At 39.7% G+C, this 18,684-nt stretch overlaps 1 protein-coding gene across 1 annotated transcript in view; it reads left to right on the forward strand.

The window, feature by feature from the left end:
• CNTNAP5 (contactin associated protein like 5) overlaps positions 1-18,684 on the forward strand; it is a 661,914-nt gene that overhangs the window by 480,981 nt on the left and 162,249 nt on the right. Inside the window, exon 14 of the mRNA XM_023744097.1 lies at positions 6,341-6,497. Coding sequence (XP_023599865.1) covers positions 6,341-6,497 — 157 coding nt within the window. The remainder of the gene's footprint in view (positions 1-6,340; positions 6,498-18,684) is intronic.

Consider the following 18,684-nt stretch of genomic DNA (forward strand, 5'->3'; position numbering starts at 1 on the left):
GTCCTTCAAGCCCCCCCCCCTGATTTGGTAAAAAAAAAAGAGAAAAAACAAACAAAAAAAACATCTCACCATTTCCATCTTTTTCACAGGCCTGACCCCGACCCCACCCTGATTGGGGGCCAGGCCGGCTGGAACCCTACCCAGGTATGAAATCATGCACTGGGCCTCTAGTGTTAGAATATAAAACAAAAAAGTAACAAGAAAATGAAAAAACAAAAAAGATTCCCAGACTCATAGGTACAGACAACAGAATGGTGGTTACCAGACAAGAAAGAGGGAGGGGGCAGGTTGACGTGAATAGAGGGAGTCAAACGCATGGTAATAGGAAGAAACCAGACTGTCAGTGGGGAGAGTGCAATAGAGTGCACGAATGTCAAATTATAGGCGTGTACACCTGGAAGTTATAGTTATCAACCAATGTCACTGCTACAAATTTAATCTTTAAAAAACTGGTGGTAGATTTTCAGGAATTTCCCTGATTTGCTCTTTGGCCTTTACATTGACCCATGAGCTCTTTCTCCTTCAGATAGCCAGCCAGTTGGGCCTTGCTCCCTGCCTTCAGGTTTTGTTGAGTCATTTTTTTCATTGAATTTGACCCTTACCATTCTAAAATTATAGCAAACCCTTCTGTACAACACACCTTAATTTTCCTGATGTATTGTTTTCATACTCATCTCTTTCTAAATACTAAATTATTTAAGTACTAGAGGCCCAGTGCACGAAATTCATGCATGGGTGGGGGGTCCCCTCAGCCCAGCCTGCACCCTCTCCAATCCGGGACCCCTTGGAGGATATCCGACTGCCAGTTGAAGCCTGATCCCGGGAATTGGGCCTAAACATGCAGTCAGACATCCCTCTCACAATCCTGGACTGCTGGCTCCTAATTGCTCACCTGCCTGCCTGCCTGATTGCCCCTAACTGCTCCCACCCCACTGGCCTGATCACCCCTCACTGCCTCTGCATGTGGACCTAATCGCCCTTAACTGCCCCCCCCCCCACCAGCCTGGGCATTTCCAACTGCCCCCCTGCTGGCCTGGTTGCCCCCAACTGCCCCTGCCCCCCTGCCAGCCTGGTCACCCCACACAGCCTGCTGCTCAGTTGTTTGGTCATCTTTCACTAACCTCCCTGACAGCCTGGTTGTAGGCAGCCATCTTGTGAGGGTGTGAGGATTAATTTGCATATTACCTCTTTATTATATAGGATTATTGTCTACTGTTTATAATTACAATGTACTCTTTTGAGGGCATGTTTTATTTGTGTATTTGTATTGGTTTGTTTAAATGATTTAGCCCAAGTGCCTAGAATATTTCCTGGAATATTATAGATCTTCAGTAAATATTGTTGTAGGAATATTTATAATATGTATATCAAATTATTTATGTATATATGTAATTGTCAGGAGAAAATAAATTTGATTTCTACAATGCACCCAAATTTGTTAGGTATAGATTATCCTCCTGCCTACATCTGTTGAGTCATGAATTAAGGCACACGTGTCCCACTTTAAGTCTTCAGTTTCTGTGTTTGTTGTGCTCTATCTAGTACTCCACAGGAAAGGAAACACAAAGACAGGACATCTGAGGTGAAAATTTAGCAATCTCCCTCCTGCTCTCATATCTGGCGAATCCATGCCATTAGTAATGATGTTAATATGATTACAACCTTGGTTTAGCATTTATTCAAAATAGTCCAAGATGACATTGAATGTTACTGTGTGATTTGGGTTTTGGATTATGGGGGAGAGTCCTGAGCAATGCTGGAAGGAGGGAGAGGTGGAGAAATTCCTTCCATTTCTTGGACCCAAAACCAACATGGGAAAACATATTCATATACACAGTGCTTTAGCCCTTGTGTTGCCCTGGATTAACATGCTGAGAAGAGCTACCTAAGCTTGACTTAGTCCTAAAAGAGCTTTATGCTCTAAATAAACCATCAGCCCTCTAGGCCCCTTGAGGGTGGCTTATCTGAGCTAAGACTTAAAAAGAAAGGGATCCATTTGAAAGTGTTCCATGGTTTATGGCTGTTTGAAACTAGGAAACATAGATTCATCATTTAGAATAATACTTTAAAAAAGACACTGGTTAACAGACATATTTAACTGTAATTCTAGCTTTAAAGAAAATAGAAGGGCTTGAAACATTTTAGGCTGAAAGAAAAGTGAAATTTTGTCAGGAGTATAGTCCTTCAGGCTATCTGCCCTGATTACACACCCTTGGGTACTTCTGCTTTTCATAGTACCTTCCTTATCTTGTTCTCATGCCTTACTGACTCTTGGAAGCCCCAGGTTGTCATTGCACCTCCTACTAGCCTCAGTAATTTCCATGGGAATAGCAGAGAAAGTTGTTGCTACTTGCATACATAAAAAACTTGACCAATATATGTTTGTAAATCAGCAATTGCACAAAAATTAAATCCTGTATAGGCAAAATGTCAATGAAGTAGCATTCTCAGACAATATCATTATTCTACTTTAAAGTGGTAAATCATTATTAATTGACCCTAATATCTTTTCATGTTTAAAAATAAACATATATTAAGTGCCTGTTTTATGCTCAATGGGAGCAAAATAAGCAATTTCTGAAGGGAACCAAACTAACCCCATTTGGCCTAAAATTGTATTTACTAAGTGCCTACACCTCTACCTAAACTTGTGGATTTGATACATCATCATTTTGTGAATAATAATTTTAATTACAGAAGTATTTGAAATCATAAAAAAAACACCAAAAGATTTTGATAGACCAAATTATGCAAAGAAAGGAGTTGACAAGGATGATAATCAAAAATATATTTCTTTTGTTCTTTTGGAGCATAATTTTTTTATATTTCATTTTTTAAATTTATCTTTACTGTTGAAAGTATTACAGATGTCTCCTTTGTTTGTTTTTGTTGTTACTTGTATGTTTTTCCAATTGACCCGTCCTTCCTGCACCTGCCTTTCCCAAGCTTTTCCCATACTATTATCTGGGTCCATGGATGGGATATATATATATATATATATATATATATATATATATATATATATATATATATATATGCCAAAGCTAGTATTATGACTGGTGGACCGAACGACTGGTCATATGAAGATGCACTGACCAGCAGGGGGCAGATGCTCAATGCAGGAGCTGCCCCCTCATGGTCAGTGCACTCCCATAGCCAACCTCCTGCAGCCAGCCAACCTCTCTTAGTCCCTCCCACCAGCTGGCTGGTCCCCATCGCTGGCCAGACCCAGGGACCCCACCCATGCATGAATTCGTGCACCAGGTCTCTAGTATGCATATAAGATCCTTGGTTAATTTCTCCCCTACTTCCCCATCCCACCTTCCCCCTGAAATTCATCAGTCTATACCACAGTTTTATGTCCCTGGATCTATTTTGTTCATCAGTTTATTTCGTTCATTAGATTTTATATATGAGTGAGATCATGCGATACTTATCTTTCTCTGACAGACTTATTTCACTTAACATAATACTCTCTAGGTCAACCCACGCTGTTGCAAATGGTAAGAGATCCTTATTTTTTATAGCTGCATAGTACTCCATTGTGTAAATGTACCACAGCTTTCTTATCCACTAATCTACTGATGGGCACTTGGGCTGTTTCCAAATCTTAGCTATTATAAATTGTGCTTCTATGAACATAGGGGTGCATATATCCTTTCTGATTGGTGTTTCTCGTTTCTTAGGATATATTCCTAGAAGTGGAATCACTGGGTCAAATGGCAGTTCCATGTTTAATTATTTGAGGAACCTCCACACTGTTTTCTATAATGGATGCACCAGCCTGAATTCCCACCGGCAGCTTATTAGGGTTACCTTGTCTTCCCATCCTCACCAACACTTGTCATTTGTTAATTTGTTGATGGTAGCCATTCTGACAGGTGTGAGGTGATACCTGATTATTGTTTAAATTTGAATCTCTCTGATGATCAGTGACTTTGAGCATTTTTTCATATATCTCTTGGCCTTCTATGTGTCCAATTTGGAGAAGTGTCTATTTAGGTCCTTTGCCCATTTTTTCATTGGATTTTTTGTCTTCATTTTTTTAAGTTATATGAGTTCCCTATATATTTTGGAAATTAGCCCTTTATGGGATGTATCTTTGGCAAATATGTTCTCCCACACAGTGGGCTCCCTTTTCACTCTTTAGATGGTTTATTTTGTTGTGCCATAGATATTTATTTTGATATAGTTCAATTTGTTTATTTTCTCCTTAGTTTCCTTTGCCCTAGAAGATGTATCCATAAACATATTGCTACAAGAGATTTTGTTGCCTATGGTTTCTTCTAGGATTTTTATGGTTTCACAACTTACATTTAGGTCTTTTATCCATTTGAATTTATTTATTTTTGTGTATGGTGTAAGTTGGTGGTCTAGTTCCTTTTTTTTGCATGTATCTGTCCAATTTTCCCAACACCATTTATGGAAGAGAATGTCTTTACTCCATTGTACACTATTGCCTTCTTTGTCAAATATTAATTGGGTGTAGTGGCTTGGGTTGATTTCTGGGGTCTCTGCTCTGTTCCATTGATCTATATGTCTGTTCTTAGTATAATTTAACATCTTGTATTGTGATTCCTACAACTATGTACTTCTTTCTCAAGATTGCTGTGGATATCCTGTTCCTTTTTGGGTTCCATATAAATTTTTGGAGTGTTTATACTAGATCTGGAAATATGCCATTTGTATTTTAATAAAGATTACATTGAAGCTATAGGTTGCATTGGGTAGTATGGCCATTTTAAGGATGTTGATTCTACCAATCCATGAACACAGTATTTCTTAATTTTTTTGTTGCAATGGTAAATGGGATTTTTTTTTTTTAGTTTTTCTTTCTGAGAGTTTATTATTGGTGTGTAAAAATGCCATCAATTTCTGGGTGTTAGTTTGTATCCTGCTAGTAGATTAATTAAATCTAGTAGTTTTTTGGTGGAGTCTTTGGGGTTTTCTATGTACAATATCATGTCATCTCTGAACAATGACAGTTTTACTTGTTCTTTTCCAATGTAGATGGCTTATATTTATTTTTCTTGTCTGATTGATGATTCTAGTACTTCCCTTACTATCCTATATAATAAAAGCTTAATATGCTAAGTGTCCGGTCAGCCAGTCGGCCGTTCAACCAATCAAAGCATGATATGCTAATGACATGCTAAGGTCGCTCAACTGCTCGCTATGATGTGCAGTGACCACCAGGGCAGATGCTCTAACCTGTAGGTTAGCTTGCTGCTAGGATCGGGCCAATCGAGACTGAGCAAGTTGGGCGGACACACCCTGGAGCTCTTCCACGGTATCACCTAGAATGGGATTTTTCTTTTCCTGCCCTGTGGCTATTGGGAATGGTTAGCTTCTCTCAGGAAAAATGGTTGTTTTGATTTGGGCACATACAAATAACCAAATGCAGGACTTCTGGCTGTTGCTTTCCATGTCTCCCTGCAGTGCTTCCCACCCCAATCTCTTTTTAGGCACCTCAGGTCTGTGTCTTCCTCCCTGCACCAAAACCTCAGGTGAGTAGCTGCAAATGAAAACTCCTGTGCTCTGGGTTTAGAAAGAAAAAAGAAAAAAACACCAAACTGCGGCTTTTTCTCTGACCTGCTCTGGTCTGCCGTTTCCAGATTCCACTGCCACCAGCAGTCCTGCCACTTTTCATGCTGGATGGTACATGGACTATGGGTCTGGGCTCCGGTGCTCTGGGCTGTAGAGCCCAGCCTGGGTTCCCTGCCTCTATCTTCTGAGGGAACAGACCCTCCCATAGCCCAACACTCCCTCCTCTCTCTCAGCCTGAGGCCTGCTGCTCCTGGGAGCTGGTTCAGCTCCACTAGTGACCTCACCCTTCCTACTATAAACATCTAAACAGTCTGCAGATGTTTTCTGTATTGCTTATATGTACAAATGCATATAGATATAGATATCTATCCTACATATATTGAGGATGAGAGATATAGAGAAATAGAGAAAAAGAGAGAGAGAGAGAGAAAGAAAGAAAGAAAGAAAGAAAGAAAGAAAGAAAGAAAGAAAGAAAGAAAGAAAGAAAGAAAGAAGGAAAGAAAGAAAGAAAGAAAGGCAGAAAAGCAAAAGAAAGAAAAAGAGAGAGAAGGAAAGAAAATGGAAGGAAGGAAGGAGAGGAAGAGGAAGAGGAAGAGGAAGAGGAAGAGAAGAGAAGAAAAGAAAAGAGAAGAGAAGAGAAGAGAAGAGAAGAGAAGAGAAGAGAAGAGAAGAGAAGAGAAGAGAAGAGAGGAAGGATATGCATATTCTTCATGACATTTTTATCTGTGTTTGTGACTCCTGATGTGTTATTTCTGGCTTGCTCACCTGAGTTTTGAAATACTTTGTCTTTCAGATGGAGTTCCCTTTACCTGGTGGATGGGCCGATCAAAGGAAAGGCACCCTTACTGGGGAGGCGCTCCTCCCGGGGTTCAGCAATGTGAATGTGGCCTGGATGAGATTTGCCTGGACATTCGGTACTTTTGCAACTGTGATGCTGACAAGGATGAATGGTAATGGGATCATGACCTTTCTGCAGGTGTGGGGGAAGTACATCAATTCTTGCCTAACATTTTCCCCAAGAGAAAAGGACATAGATGAGAAATTCAATATATACTTGGGCTTCCTAATGACTGTGATAGTTTTTAACTTTGAAAATTGCCAGTTCTAGTTCTTTTAGGGGTATTGCTGAGGTTTGTGCTATAAAGCACATGGTCCTATCATCTCCTCTTTATATTCTGAACATTCTATTTTAATCAAAATAATGAAATGTGATATTTAGTTGTGTGATTTAGTCAGTGTTTCTATAATATCTTTGGAGGGAGGGTGAAAGAAGATAGGGATTGCAATTATATAGACTGTGTTTTCATTCTCCCATTTCCCCACTATCTTAGTTACCAGCTAAGTCTATTACTGCCAATACAAATAAAGAAAAGGAAATTGATAATTTATTGAACATCTATTTAATCCCTCAACAACTATTTAATCCCTCAACAACGTATGAATTCTTTATAATTTTCTCACTTTGCACAGACAGTTGAGGAATGTGGATTGCAGAGAAGTTAAATAATGCTTCCCAAAGGTCACACACACACACTAATAAAGGGTCAGATGCAGAATTTGCACTCAGGTATGGCTAGCTGAGGTCAGAGTCTCTCTTATTGTCTTACAACAAGTTACCTTTGCCAGATACAGGTTAGTTTTTCGTTCATAATATGTCCATAATATCTACTTTCCTTTGTTCTTCAGATGAACTGTTTGTTTTCCACTGTATTGATTATGAAAAAATGCACAGAACACTTCCAAATCCACTTTTGTTTTGACTGAATTTAAAGCACTCTTCGGGTTTAGCTTTAAATTTCACTTGTTTTATCAAACGCTGCTCAATAATAATTAGCTATTGCCATGTCAAGCTGCTTTCAATCCAGTGAAAATTTAAGTACTTTTTCTTCACTGTTAAGCATCAGGGACTGTTTCAAATGAAATTTAAGGTTGAATCAAAACCTCAGTTCTTCAAGGAGAGGAGCAAACATTTGGTTCCATCAGGTTCTGCTAGCTCAGTGATGGCGAACCTTTTGAGCTCGGCATGTCAGCATTTTGAAAAACCCTAACTTATCTCTGGTGCCATGTCACATATAGAAAGTTTTTGATATTTGAAACCATAGTAAAACAAAGACTTATATTTTTGATATTTATTTTGTATATTTAAATGCCGTTTAACAAAGAAAAATCAACCAAAAAATGAGTTTGCGTGTCACCTCTGACATGCGTGTCATAGGTTCGCCATCACTGTGCTAGATGAACCGCCTCTTCAGAATGCTGTAGGGCTGCCAGGACCTAAGCCAAGATGCCTGGGTGCCTTCTCCAAACCGGGAATCCTGACTGGGTTAATTCAGGTGAAGTTGACTGGAGGTAGGATGGGCAACTTATTTGGGCCCCACTTTACCCTGCAGTGGCTTCTATCACAGCAGCACAGATTCCTGCAAATCAACTATAACTGGTGACTCTGCTAATACTTTGTCACTCAAGACCTACTCCTGTGCAGTAAATCTCACTCGTAGTCAGCTGAATAGATGGATTTAGAAGACCTTTGGGGAGAAAGTATTACAAAATGGCATCTCCAAGCTTGAGAGCTACGTGTGAAAGGGTTGGATGGGAGTGTTGTCAGGAAAACAGGTTTAAAATCCTCTGTAACCAGAAGCTTAAATTCACTCATTTTTTATTCTCTAATTCCCATTCTGTATGGATAACATGAGAAGTGTGTAGATTTACAATCTTGAATGGAAACATCTTTACTTCATTTTGTATAATCAGGGAAGTTGCTAAGGGAAGTAGAATATAAAGAATTATTGAAAGGGAAGTGCTCTAATTACCTTCAACTCTCACTCTGTTTTTGTTTGAATTCTTGATCTTCGCTCACTGTTTCATTTCCTATTGTGTAGCCTTTTCATACCGATACAGCCCTTCCCTACTGCCTTTATGCCTTCCCTTTCTAGGGATCTACTGACCAGGGCTGAGCTTAGTTTCCTGAACACTGGGAGGCAGTGTTGGAAAATGATGCCACATCACTTGAAAGTGGAAGATTAGACCATCTTGTTGAAATGCCTCCACACTCTCTTCTCCAGAAGTTTTCACTGATCATCTCTTGTACTCAGATTTCAGGTCCTCCTCTGACTTGCTCACTAGTTTAATACCCTTTGGACCCCTTATCTGTTGACTTAACTTCATCATCTAGGTTTTGCTCGTAACTCTTCAAAATGTCTTTTCCCTAAACTCTGGGTCCATCAATACCTCTATCAATACCAAGGTTACAGCATATATCATAACTCTTTCCATGTTTTATAGAGTCAAGGAAAAAGCCCCATCATCTACTACTTTCTGTGGCAAAGATCTCTGGGAGAGCAGCAGCATTGGATTTTAGGGATAGGTTTTGATCAACAACCAACTTACCAAGGATCAAGAAAAGTGATCTAAACTTCTATTTGTAAAGTAAAAAGTGATCTAAACTTCCCTCATGGGGACATGCTGTCATTTCAGGGAAAAATCTAGGTGAGATCTGGAAGTTCCTTCTATCGTTGCACCGAGGGGACGGAGGCTGAGATTCTGATTTAATTCTTCTGGTTTTCATTCATTATCCTTGGACAAGACATAGTTTGTCATAAATGATTCCACGAAATGATTTGTTACAGAGCAATTGTGTATACTACACTCTCTGACATTTGCCACATGTTTACTGAGTTTCTGCTCTGCGCCAGCCAAGCAGTTCTCTGTGCAGAGAAAGCAGGAGCATGATGATCTCTGCCCTTGAGGAAAGTGTCGCAAAGTGGAAAATGAAAAGCTAGTTACTGAGCAATAAATGGACCAGTGTGATGAATTTGGTAATAAAAAGAAGCACAGTTGTGCCCATACCTGGGGTGGATATGGGCTGGGGTAATTAGATTTCATGGAAAAGTGATAGTTATATTTTGAAGGATCAGAATTAGCTAAAGATAGTTTAGTACAGGGTGGTGGAACCTCCATGTGCTCAGACAGGGAAACATGAAATAATATGAAAAGTACTACTTGCTCCAAACACAATTAAATTGATGTGTATTTGTTTGTTTGTTTTCCCCAGTTTTCATTTGGGGAACTTACAAAAAATGAAGGCAGGGAAGAAAGTTGAATCCAAAACATGATGTTCCTCGTATGTGAAATAGCAATGAAATAACAATGAGACACATTCAGATGTGAAACATGGCAGAGACTTCTGGAACTGTATTTTTTTTAATCTATTCAACTCTATTATTCATAGCAGAATGGGAAGTGCAAAAACTGACACAATTGTGAAACAGTTAATCATGTTACTTAACATTTTTTCAACCTCATTCTTGGATAACATGTGGACAAGCTGGTTTTCCATTTCTTTATTTTTTTCCAGATAATCATGTGCCTTTAAATATCACTGGCATTCTGCGTGATCCTAAGAAACCTCAAATATATTTACCTTGTAAATTTTCTCAAGTTCTTGCTTTTGGTAAAGTTAATCAGAAATCTGATTTGGGCTATTATAGCATCTAATAGACAGCAGTTTAATATATTACAACTCCTAAATAATGTTGTCATTTAAAAATGTTACCTATCATATTCTGAATTATTCTTATTATTTAATACTAGAGGCCTGTTGCATAAAGAGATTCGTGCAATAGGCCTTCCCTTCTCTTGGATGCGGGCACTGGTTTTCCTCTGGCACCCGGGACCCAGGCCTTCGCTCTGGCCAGAGCCGCCTTCCGTCTTCCATCTTCGTGGCTCCGACCGGAGCTGCCTTCCATCCTCCGTCTTCGCGGCCCCAGCCGGAGCCACCTTCCGTCTTCCGTCTTTGCTGCTCCAGCTCGCCTTTAGTCTTTGCTCCGCCGTTTGGAGCCTATGTATGCAAATTAACCGCCATCTTTGCTGGCAGTTAATTTGCATATCACGCTGATTAGCCAATGGGAGGCGTAGCGAAGGTACAGTCAATTACCCTGTTTGTCTATTATTAGATAGGATATCCCATGTCTCATATAATAATCCTCCAAATTCTTGAGGTTTGTTTATTTTTTCCCCCAGAAAAGGACACTGAGGCTCTGAGATAAGTGACTAGGGTGAGGTCACATTATTGGAAGGGTAGAGTTGGATTCCAGCTGAATTCAAGGGTCTCTTGCTGACTGCATCAAAGGAGCTGCTAAGTTGGGATTTTGAGCCATGGCCAGTAAGGACGCCAGGGAGACCTCTCTCAGGGCTTCTCAAGTCAGGACATGGCAACCTATGTCTTTCTTTTTGCTGTCAGGCTGTTCAGGGAGCCTCACCCATCTTCCAAGTCTCTAGTAATTGATAATACTTTATTCTGGTTTAATAAACATGCATAACTGAATAAATAACTTGCAGCCATATATATATATATTTTTTTTAAATTTTAATATATTTGTATTGATTTCAGAGAGGAAGGGAGAGGGAGAGGGAGATAGAAACATCAATGCTGAGAGAGACTCATTGACTGGCTGCCTGCTACACAACCCCCACTGGGGATTGAGCCCACAACCCAGGCACATGCCTTTGACTGGAATCAAACCCAGGATCCCTCAGTCTGCAGGTCAATGCTCTATTCACTGAACCAAACCAGCCAAGGCATATATTTTAATGACACCCAAGTAAATGAGGAAAATGAGTGTGTTGTGAGGGTGAAAGTGTGGCAGCTCATAGGATGGAGATGGGTAAAGAGAGAGAAAAAAAGTCTCCCAATGAACACCAAAAACACACTTTTTTCCTCAAAGGGAAAACCTAGCTAGACCTCTAAATCAGTGTACCATGAGTCACTTTTCCAGGGGTTTATATCCCAGCCAAAGAATTAAGCAGGGAGGAAAAATTGAGAAAACTTATAACGAATAACAATTTCATAATCGATGATTGTTTGCAAAGGAACTTTTCTTCAATTTAGTGATTCAATCTATAGTCATTCTCCATATTAGGTGATTTCTGATACAGCCCCTTCAGAATGATGGACTGCTTGGAGTAGGAAAGAAAGCGGTTGATAGATTTCAGCCTAGAGATAGAACAGGCAAGTGTCAGACTGTGTGGGAAATACAAATTCAGACATCCATCCAGAGAGATTCAATGGGAGATTGTCGATGAATACGAAGGATGATAGTACGCTGATACAGAGGATGGTTCTTCAAGGATACAAATAATGATTGCAGATGAAAATGAAGGAAGATAGTAGAGGAATACAGAAGATGTTGTACAGAGATACAGAGGGTGGTTCTCCAGGGATACAGAGGATGGCTGTACACAGGGATACAATGGATGATTGTAGATGCATATGCAGGATGATAGTACGGTGATACAGAAGGTGATTCTACAGGGATAGATACAGAGAATGGTTGTACAGGGATAAAGAGGATGTTTGGGGTGAGAAATTGGAAGGCTCAGGCACATGTTCCAAAGTGTGCCTCTTGGGGATGGGCCAAATAGGGAGTTTTCTCACCCAAACCTCCCAGTAGTACTAAAGTGAAGCTCTCTTAATAGCCAAACTTTCTTTTATTTATTTATAAGAATATACAGACATATTTATTTGAACTTTAGTATCTTAGTTCTTTGCCTTTTGTTCTTCCTACCCCTTTGTATAAAGTGATATGGCTTAAAACAGGAATATAAATGGTATAAGGTTTAAATTCTGATAAAGGGTTTAAACATTTTGCTGTGGCTTGCTTTTCTCCTGGCTACCAAATAGTAGTTATGAGTGATTGTTATTCTCCAAATGTTTTCTTTCTATACATTTGCCTTCTACATTTATCATTCGTAAACTCATGTCTAATCCAGAATCAGAACCTTGACTTCACAAAGGCCTTTTATTCCCTTCCCATGAGATTTAATGAGACAGTGCCTTTAGGACAGTGGTTCTCAACCTGTGGGTCGCGACCCTTTGGCGGTCGAACAACCCTTTCACAAGGGTCGCCTAAGACCTTCCTGCATATCAGATATTTACATTACGATTCATAACAGTAGCAACATTACAGTTATGAAGTAGCAACGAAAATAATTTTATGGTTGGGCACAACATGAGGAACTGTATTCAAAGGGCCAGAAGGCTGAGAACCACTGCTGTAGGAGGATGTCGCTGGATATATCCAAAGGGTTAAGGGCTTTGCTGTTTCCTCACATAGGCTCTTTTTAATATATATATATATTAAATTACATATATATATATATTTCAGATAGAAACATCAATATTGACAGGGAATCATTAGTCGGCTGCCACCTGCACACCCCACACTGGGGATTGAGCCTGCACCCCAGGCCTGTGTCCTGTCCAGGAATCGAACTGTGACCCCCTGATTGACACCTGCCAGCCTGGCATCTCATAGACTCTTACTGATTCTCATTTGATTCTTGGAGATTTGCAGACTCAGCGCAGTGAGGGCATCTCTCACTTGGTAAAATCCTAGATGGGTCAGGAATCCTGAATCCTGAGAGAAAGGAAAGGAAAAGATAGAGCCTCAGGACACACCGAGGCTCCATCTCATTACAAAACCGTATTATACAATATCTGCTTCTGAATTGTACTATACATAAATCTGTGTAGGAGCTAGTTCACTCTTTATTGAATCTTGCAAGTGCCTTTACTCCAACCTGGTAGAAATTATGTTTTTACTCATTTAGTCCCAGAATTCCTGCATGCACCTAGCAGTATATTTAGGGCCAGCACCTTGTGTTGAAGAAAATGTGCTTGGCATAGGGTAGTTCTTTCATGCTTTAACTGTTAAATGAATTTAATGAAAAAATAATAAATAGGGTTATTTCCTTTCTCCCCAGACTCTCTTCCTGGGGAAATGCACCCTCTACTTGGTAGTCTGCTTTTTATTCATTAAATTTTCACTTCAAGTGTATATCCTGAGGCAATGTGGTACTGGCTTGATTACACTAATGATCCCATGACTGGATTTCAGATTGTTTTTAGACAAAATGTCTGTGGTGTATCTGATTAGAGATAATAAAAGGCATCACACACAGTCAAGAGAAGAAGAAACAATGCTAAAATGGAGAATAGGAACTTATAACCAGAGTTTGATAATGCAAAACCAGCATATCACTTCATTTTCTTATATCATTCTAGAGGGATTAAACGGTTGATATTTTGCTGAGGCTAGAATTAAGGAGTTTGCTTATGTGATTATTTTTTATTTAATGACTAGAGTCCTGGTGCATGGATTCATGCACTGTGGGATCCCTCAGCCTGGTGTGCGGGGATCAGGCCAAAACTGGCTCTCCGACATCCCCCAAGGGGTCCCGGATTGCAAGCAGGCCCGTTTCAGCCCAATCCCTGCAGGCTAGGCCTAGGGACCCCACTGGTGCAGGCCTCTAGTATGCATATAAGATCTTTGGTTAATCTCTTCCTACCCTCCCCCCTCCTCCCTCTCCTCTGAGATTCATCATTCTGTTCCATGTTTCCATGCCTGTGGTTTCTGCTCCTGCACTGAGCGTCTTCCCCCTGGTGGTGAGTGTGTGTCATAGCTACCAGCCGGTCAGCTGGTCACTCAGGCATATATATATAGATGCCACCTTTTGATCATCTATTAGGAAAATAACTAATATCAACAATTTGAAACATGTTGTTTATAGAAAACAAAACATACCTATGAAATACTCCTTTTTATATGTATAGGAAATAATTAAAGGTGTAGACTGAAGCTGCCATTACATCAGTTATCTGTCAAGCTGTAAAATCATACTTTCTCTGAATTATCTGCAGAGTCACATTATTTGGATAATTGTAAAATTTTGAGTATCAGAAATAGAACTCAAAGTCAATATTAATATTAAAAGGTGCATTTATGTAGTATTTTTATACAACATTTTGGTTTGGACTATTATCATATACTATAATATTATAATTCAACTTAAAATAAATATGACTTTAGCTTCTATTTGAATCTCCCTACTTAATACTAAGTATATGGCATTACTCACCCGACAATAGCAAAACTCTACAAGTGTGCTTACAATTGTCAATTTTGATGCAATCAATTTAGGTGTCTATATTTAATAGTGCATAGGGGCAATACTTTGTATGTGTTTTTATTTTAGGAGTCATTTTTTTTAAATATATTTTATTGATTTTTTACAGAGAGGAAGGGAGAGAGATAGAGAGTTAGAAACATCGATGAGAGAGAAACATCGACCAGCTGCCTCCTGCACATCTCCTATTGGGGATGTGCCCGCAACCCAGGTACATGCCCTTGACCGGAATCGAATCCGGGACCTTTCAGTCCGCAGGCTGACGCTCTATCCACTGAGCCAAACCGGTTTTGGCATAGGAGTCATTTTTTTAAAAGAGATGCATTTTACATATATATCATATACTTACTAGAGGCCTGATGCACAAAATTTGTGAAAGAGTAGGGCTTCCTTCCTCCAGCTGCTGGCACTGGCTTCCCTCTGGCACCCGAGACCTGGGCTTCCCTCACAGCTTCAGCTTGGTCCAGAAGGTTGTCTGGAAGGACATCTAGTCTAATTAGCATATTATGCTTTTATTGTTATAGATTGTAAATTTTAAATATTTTAGATTATTTAATTTAAAAAGTTGCCCTGACCACATAGCTCAGTTGGTTAGACCAGTGGTTGGCAAACTGCGGCTTGCGAGCCACATGCGGTTCTTTGGCCCCTTGAGTGTGGCTCTTCCTAAACCTTAGGAGTACCCTAATTAAGTTAATAACAATGTACCTACCTATATAGTGTAAGTTTAAAAAATTTGGCTCTCAAAAGAAATTTCAATCATTGTACTGTTGATATTTGGCTCTGGTGACTAATGAGTTTGTCGACCACTGGGTTAGACCATCATTCCAATATGCCAAGGCTGCAGGTTCCATCCTGGGTCAGGGCACATACAAGACACAACCAGTGAATGATTACATAAATGGAACAATGAACTGATGCCTCTCTCTCTCTCTCTCTCTCTCTCTCTCTCTCTCTCTCTTTCTCTTTCTCAAATAAATAAATAAATATTTTTTTTTTATAAAAGAAGCAGTCCCTCACCACCACTTGGAATCCCTCACTTCTGTCCCATGTGTGAAATCTTACACATAGATATAATAATTTGGCATGTAGAGCTCTTCTACTTATAAAAGCATTCCTATGCATATACAATATTAACATGTAAGTTTATTCATTTTTACTAAATGTGACATTATATTAAACATATTACTCTGCAACTTACTTTTTTCCACATAAAATATGTCTTGGGGAGCTTTTATTTGGCATAATTAAATAATCATGAAAATGAGTGCATCCTTTCCATTTCAATGGCTAAAAGGTACCCCATAGCATAGCTGTATCATTATTTATTTTACCATTCCTTTGCAATAAACCTTTTAATTGTGATTTTTCACAATTAAAAAGGACAGACAATTAACATTTTTGAATCTTGATTTATACTTTTTTTCCATTTTGAAAATTGTTATTTCTGTTGTATAGATTCCTTGTTTGGAATTGCTAAATTATCCACTTGCGTTCTTTGATAGATGTGTCCAAATTGCTGAAGGGACTTAGGACTTTGTACAGACCCCGGGGAAATCAGTTCAGAAGGGCTGCCCTGACTCAGGGTGATAGGGTCTCCTCCCACAGAGATAGGCAGAGGATGACATTAGTCACAACCTCTATTTGCTCAGAGCTTGCTGGAACCCTTAGCAGGTGAGGCCAGCGCTGACAGAGCCCTGGTGCTGTGGAGTTCCTCATTTTCTCTCTCTGCCTTTGTCATTTGTACTGTGCTTGGCGCTGCTTCCAAGGTCCACAGCAACACTCAGCTAACTGCACACGCATGCTAGTGTCTGCCTTCTTCCAAAGCACAGTCTTCATCACTGGGAAGGAGAGAGAGGAGGAAGAGGAGCAAGAGCAGGAGAAAAAGGGGGAGACATGGTTCTATCTTCTTTGCAAATATGCTGTATAGGTTTTTAGTGAAAACATTGTGAATTGATGCATGTAATATATTTAGAACTCACACAATTGAATTCATATTTAGAAGCCACAGTGCATTTTGCTGGACGCACCCTCATTGTCTGTAGATAACATGCAATTTATTCCAAGTAATGATTTATCATGTAATGGGATGGTCACATCCTGGATTTGCCACTTATTAACTATAGATTCTAAATCACTTAGCCACTCTGAGCTTCAGGTTCCTATTTTATAAAAAAATAAATTAAATTATCTCTGGGGAGTACTGGCTGAGTTTGCAATAATTTACACAATGTATTTGGTCCTCAAAACGTGTTAGCCATCATTTCTATTAATCTTTCTATTTTTACAGTATCTTAAATAAACTGTAAAAGGCCACCTTTATTTACAGAAGTTAAACTAATTTCTATGAAATGTATATAAACATACCTACACTAACACAAGATAATCAAAATAACATACACGAACAGTCAAAAGATATCACTCAGCCAATAAACTGTAGGTGGCCCCTCTCCCCAAAACAGGGCTGCCCTCTGCGAATTCCCTAGTAAAATCACCATGTAAATGATGGGCGGCCTGCACTAGAAATCAGCCAGGAGATTGCTTGTAAGTGTGGAACCGGAGAGTGTGTGGACTCCCGAACTCCTGTCAAGGCGACGCTGTGTAATCTTAGGGGACACGGGCCTGGGAAATGATTACAAATGGGTAAACTGAAGCCTGATCAATTGCATTGTATCTTGGGTGAAGAAAACTTGTGTGAATGGAAGGGGCATGGTCAGCCTGAGACCCAGGAAAACAGCTCACGGGCTCAGGGCCTGGTGCTGGTAAACTGTCCTGAGAAGATGGAGACTAAAGGTGGGAAATGGCAGCTTTCGCTCAGCTCATAGGTGAGCTGTTCTCTGTGGGAGCAGGACTAGGCCAGGGGGACAGGAGAGCCTGGTGGTTTCAGCAAAGGCTTTGCCATTCAAACCCTGGCCTCTCCACTTGCAAATGATTTACCCTGAGAAGTTCGGTCACCTCTCTGAACCTCAGTGTCCTCTCCTGTACAGGCAGGTAATGACTATCACATCATCGGGGGTTGATCTGAGGATTAAATAAGATAAGCTGTAAAACCCTATCTTGATGTTTACATGGGCAGGAAAAGGCAGCTCCTACGCTCAGCTCCAGTGATGTGAGGTCTGTGGCTGAATCGCAAAGCCATCAGCAGATTCTAAAAATAGAGGCCCCACACTCCTGCAGTGCCTCTAAGTTCATTTTCTTTAGAATGAACTTCTCTTTGTAAAAGGCAATTGTGGTTTTAAATAATGTTTTATTCACTCTATTATGTTAAGTACTTTGGAATTTGAACCCTACTTATAAAAAACAGAGACCTCGTCAAAGGCTTTAAAGCTATGAAAAAATGAATTCTATAAGCTTTACCTCTGTAAGCATGTTTCTGGAAACAGTGTGGAGAAGAATAAGAATTGAGATTAAAAGCGGGGAGCCAGGTTCGGTAACCAGACCAAGGCCCAGGATGAGACTCTGAGGCCTCCAAATAAAACTGAGGCCAGGGGTTCTTTCTAAATCCAAAATTTATAAAGAACTCAAACAACTCAACATTAGAAAAACAAACAATCCAATTAAAAACTGGGCAGAGGACCTGTATAGACACGTTTCCAAAGAGGACACACAGATGGCCAATAGAAATGAAAAGATGCTAGTCACTAATCATCAGAGAGATGCAAATTAAAACCACAATGAGAAATCATCGCACATCTGTCAGAATGGCTGTCATCAATAAATTAGCAAACAAGTGCTCGTGAGGATGTGTAGAGAAGGAAACCCTCGTGCACTGTGGGTGGGAATGCAGACTGGTGAAACCACTGTGGAAAATAGTGTGAAGTTTCATCAAAAACTTAAAAATAAACTGCCATTTTTAGGAATATATTCGAGGAAATATGAAACACTGATTCAAACAAATATGTACACCCCTATGTTCATTGCAGCTGTATTTACAATAGCCAAGATCTGGAAGCAGCCCAGGTGCCCATCAGTAGATGAGTGGCTTAAAAAACTCTGGTACGTTTACAAGGGAATACTATTCAGCCACAAAATATAAGGAAATTTTATCTTTTGCAGCAGCATGGATGGACTTAGAAGGCATTAAGCTAAGTGAAATAAGCCAGTCAGAGAAAGACAAATACCATTTGATTTAAATTTATATGTGGAATCTCATGAACAAAATAAACAAAGAGAATA

The sequence above is a fragment of the Myotis lucifugus genome, unplaced genomic scaffold, assembly GCF_000147115.1.
Source record: "Myotis lucifugus unplaced genomic scaffold, Myoluc2.0 scaffold_427, whole genome shotgun sequence".
NCBI classification, from domain to species: domain Eukaryota; kingdom Metazoa; phylum Chordata; class Mammalia; order Chiroptera; family Vespertilionidae; genus Myotis; species Myotis lucifugus.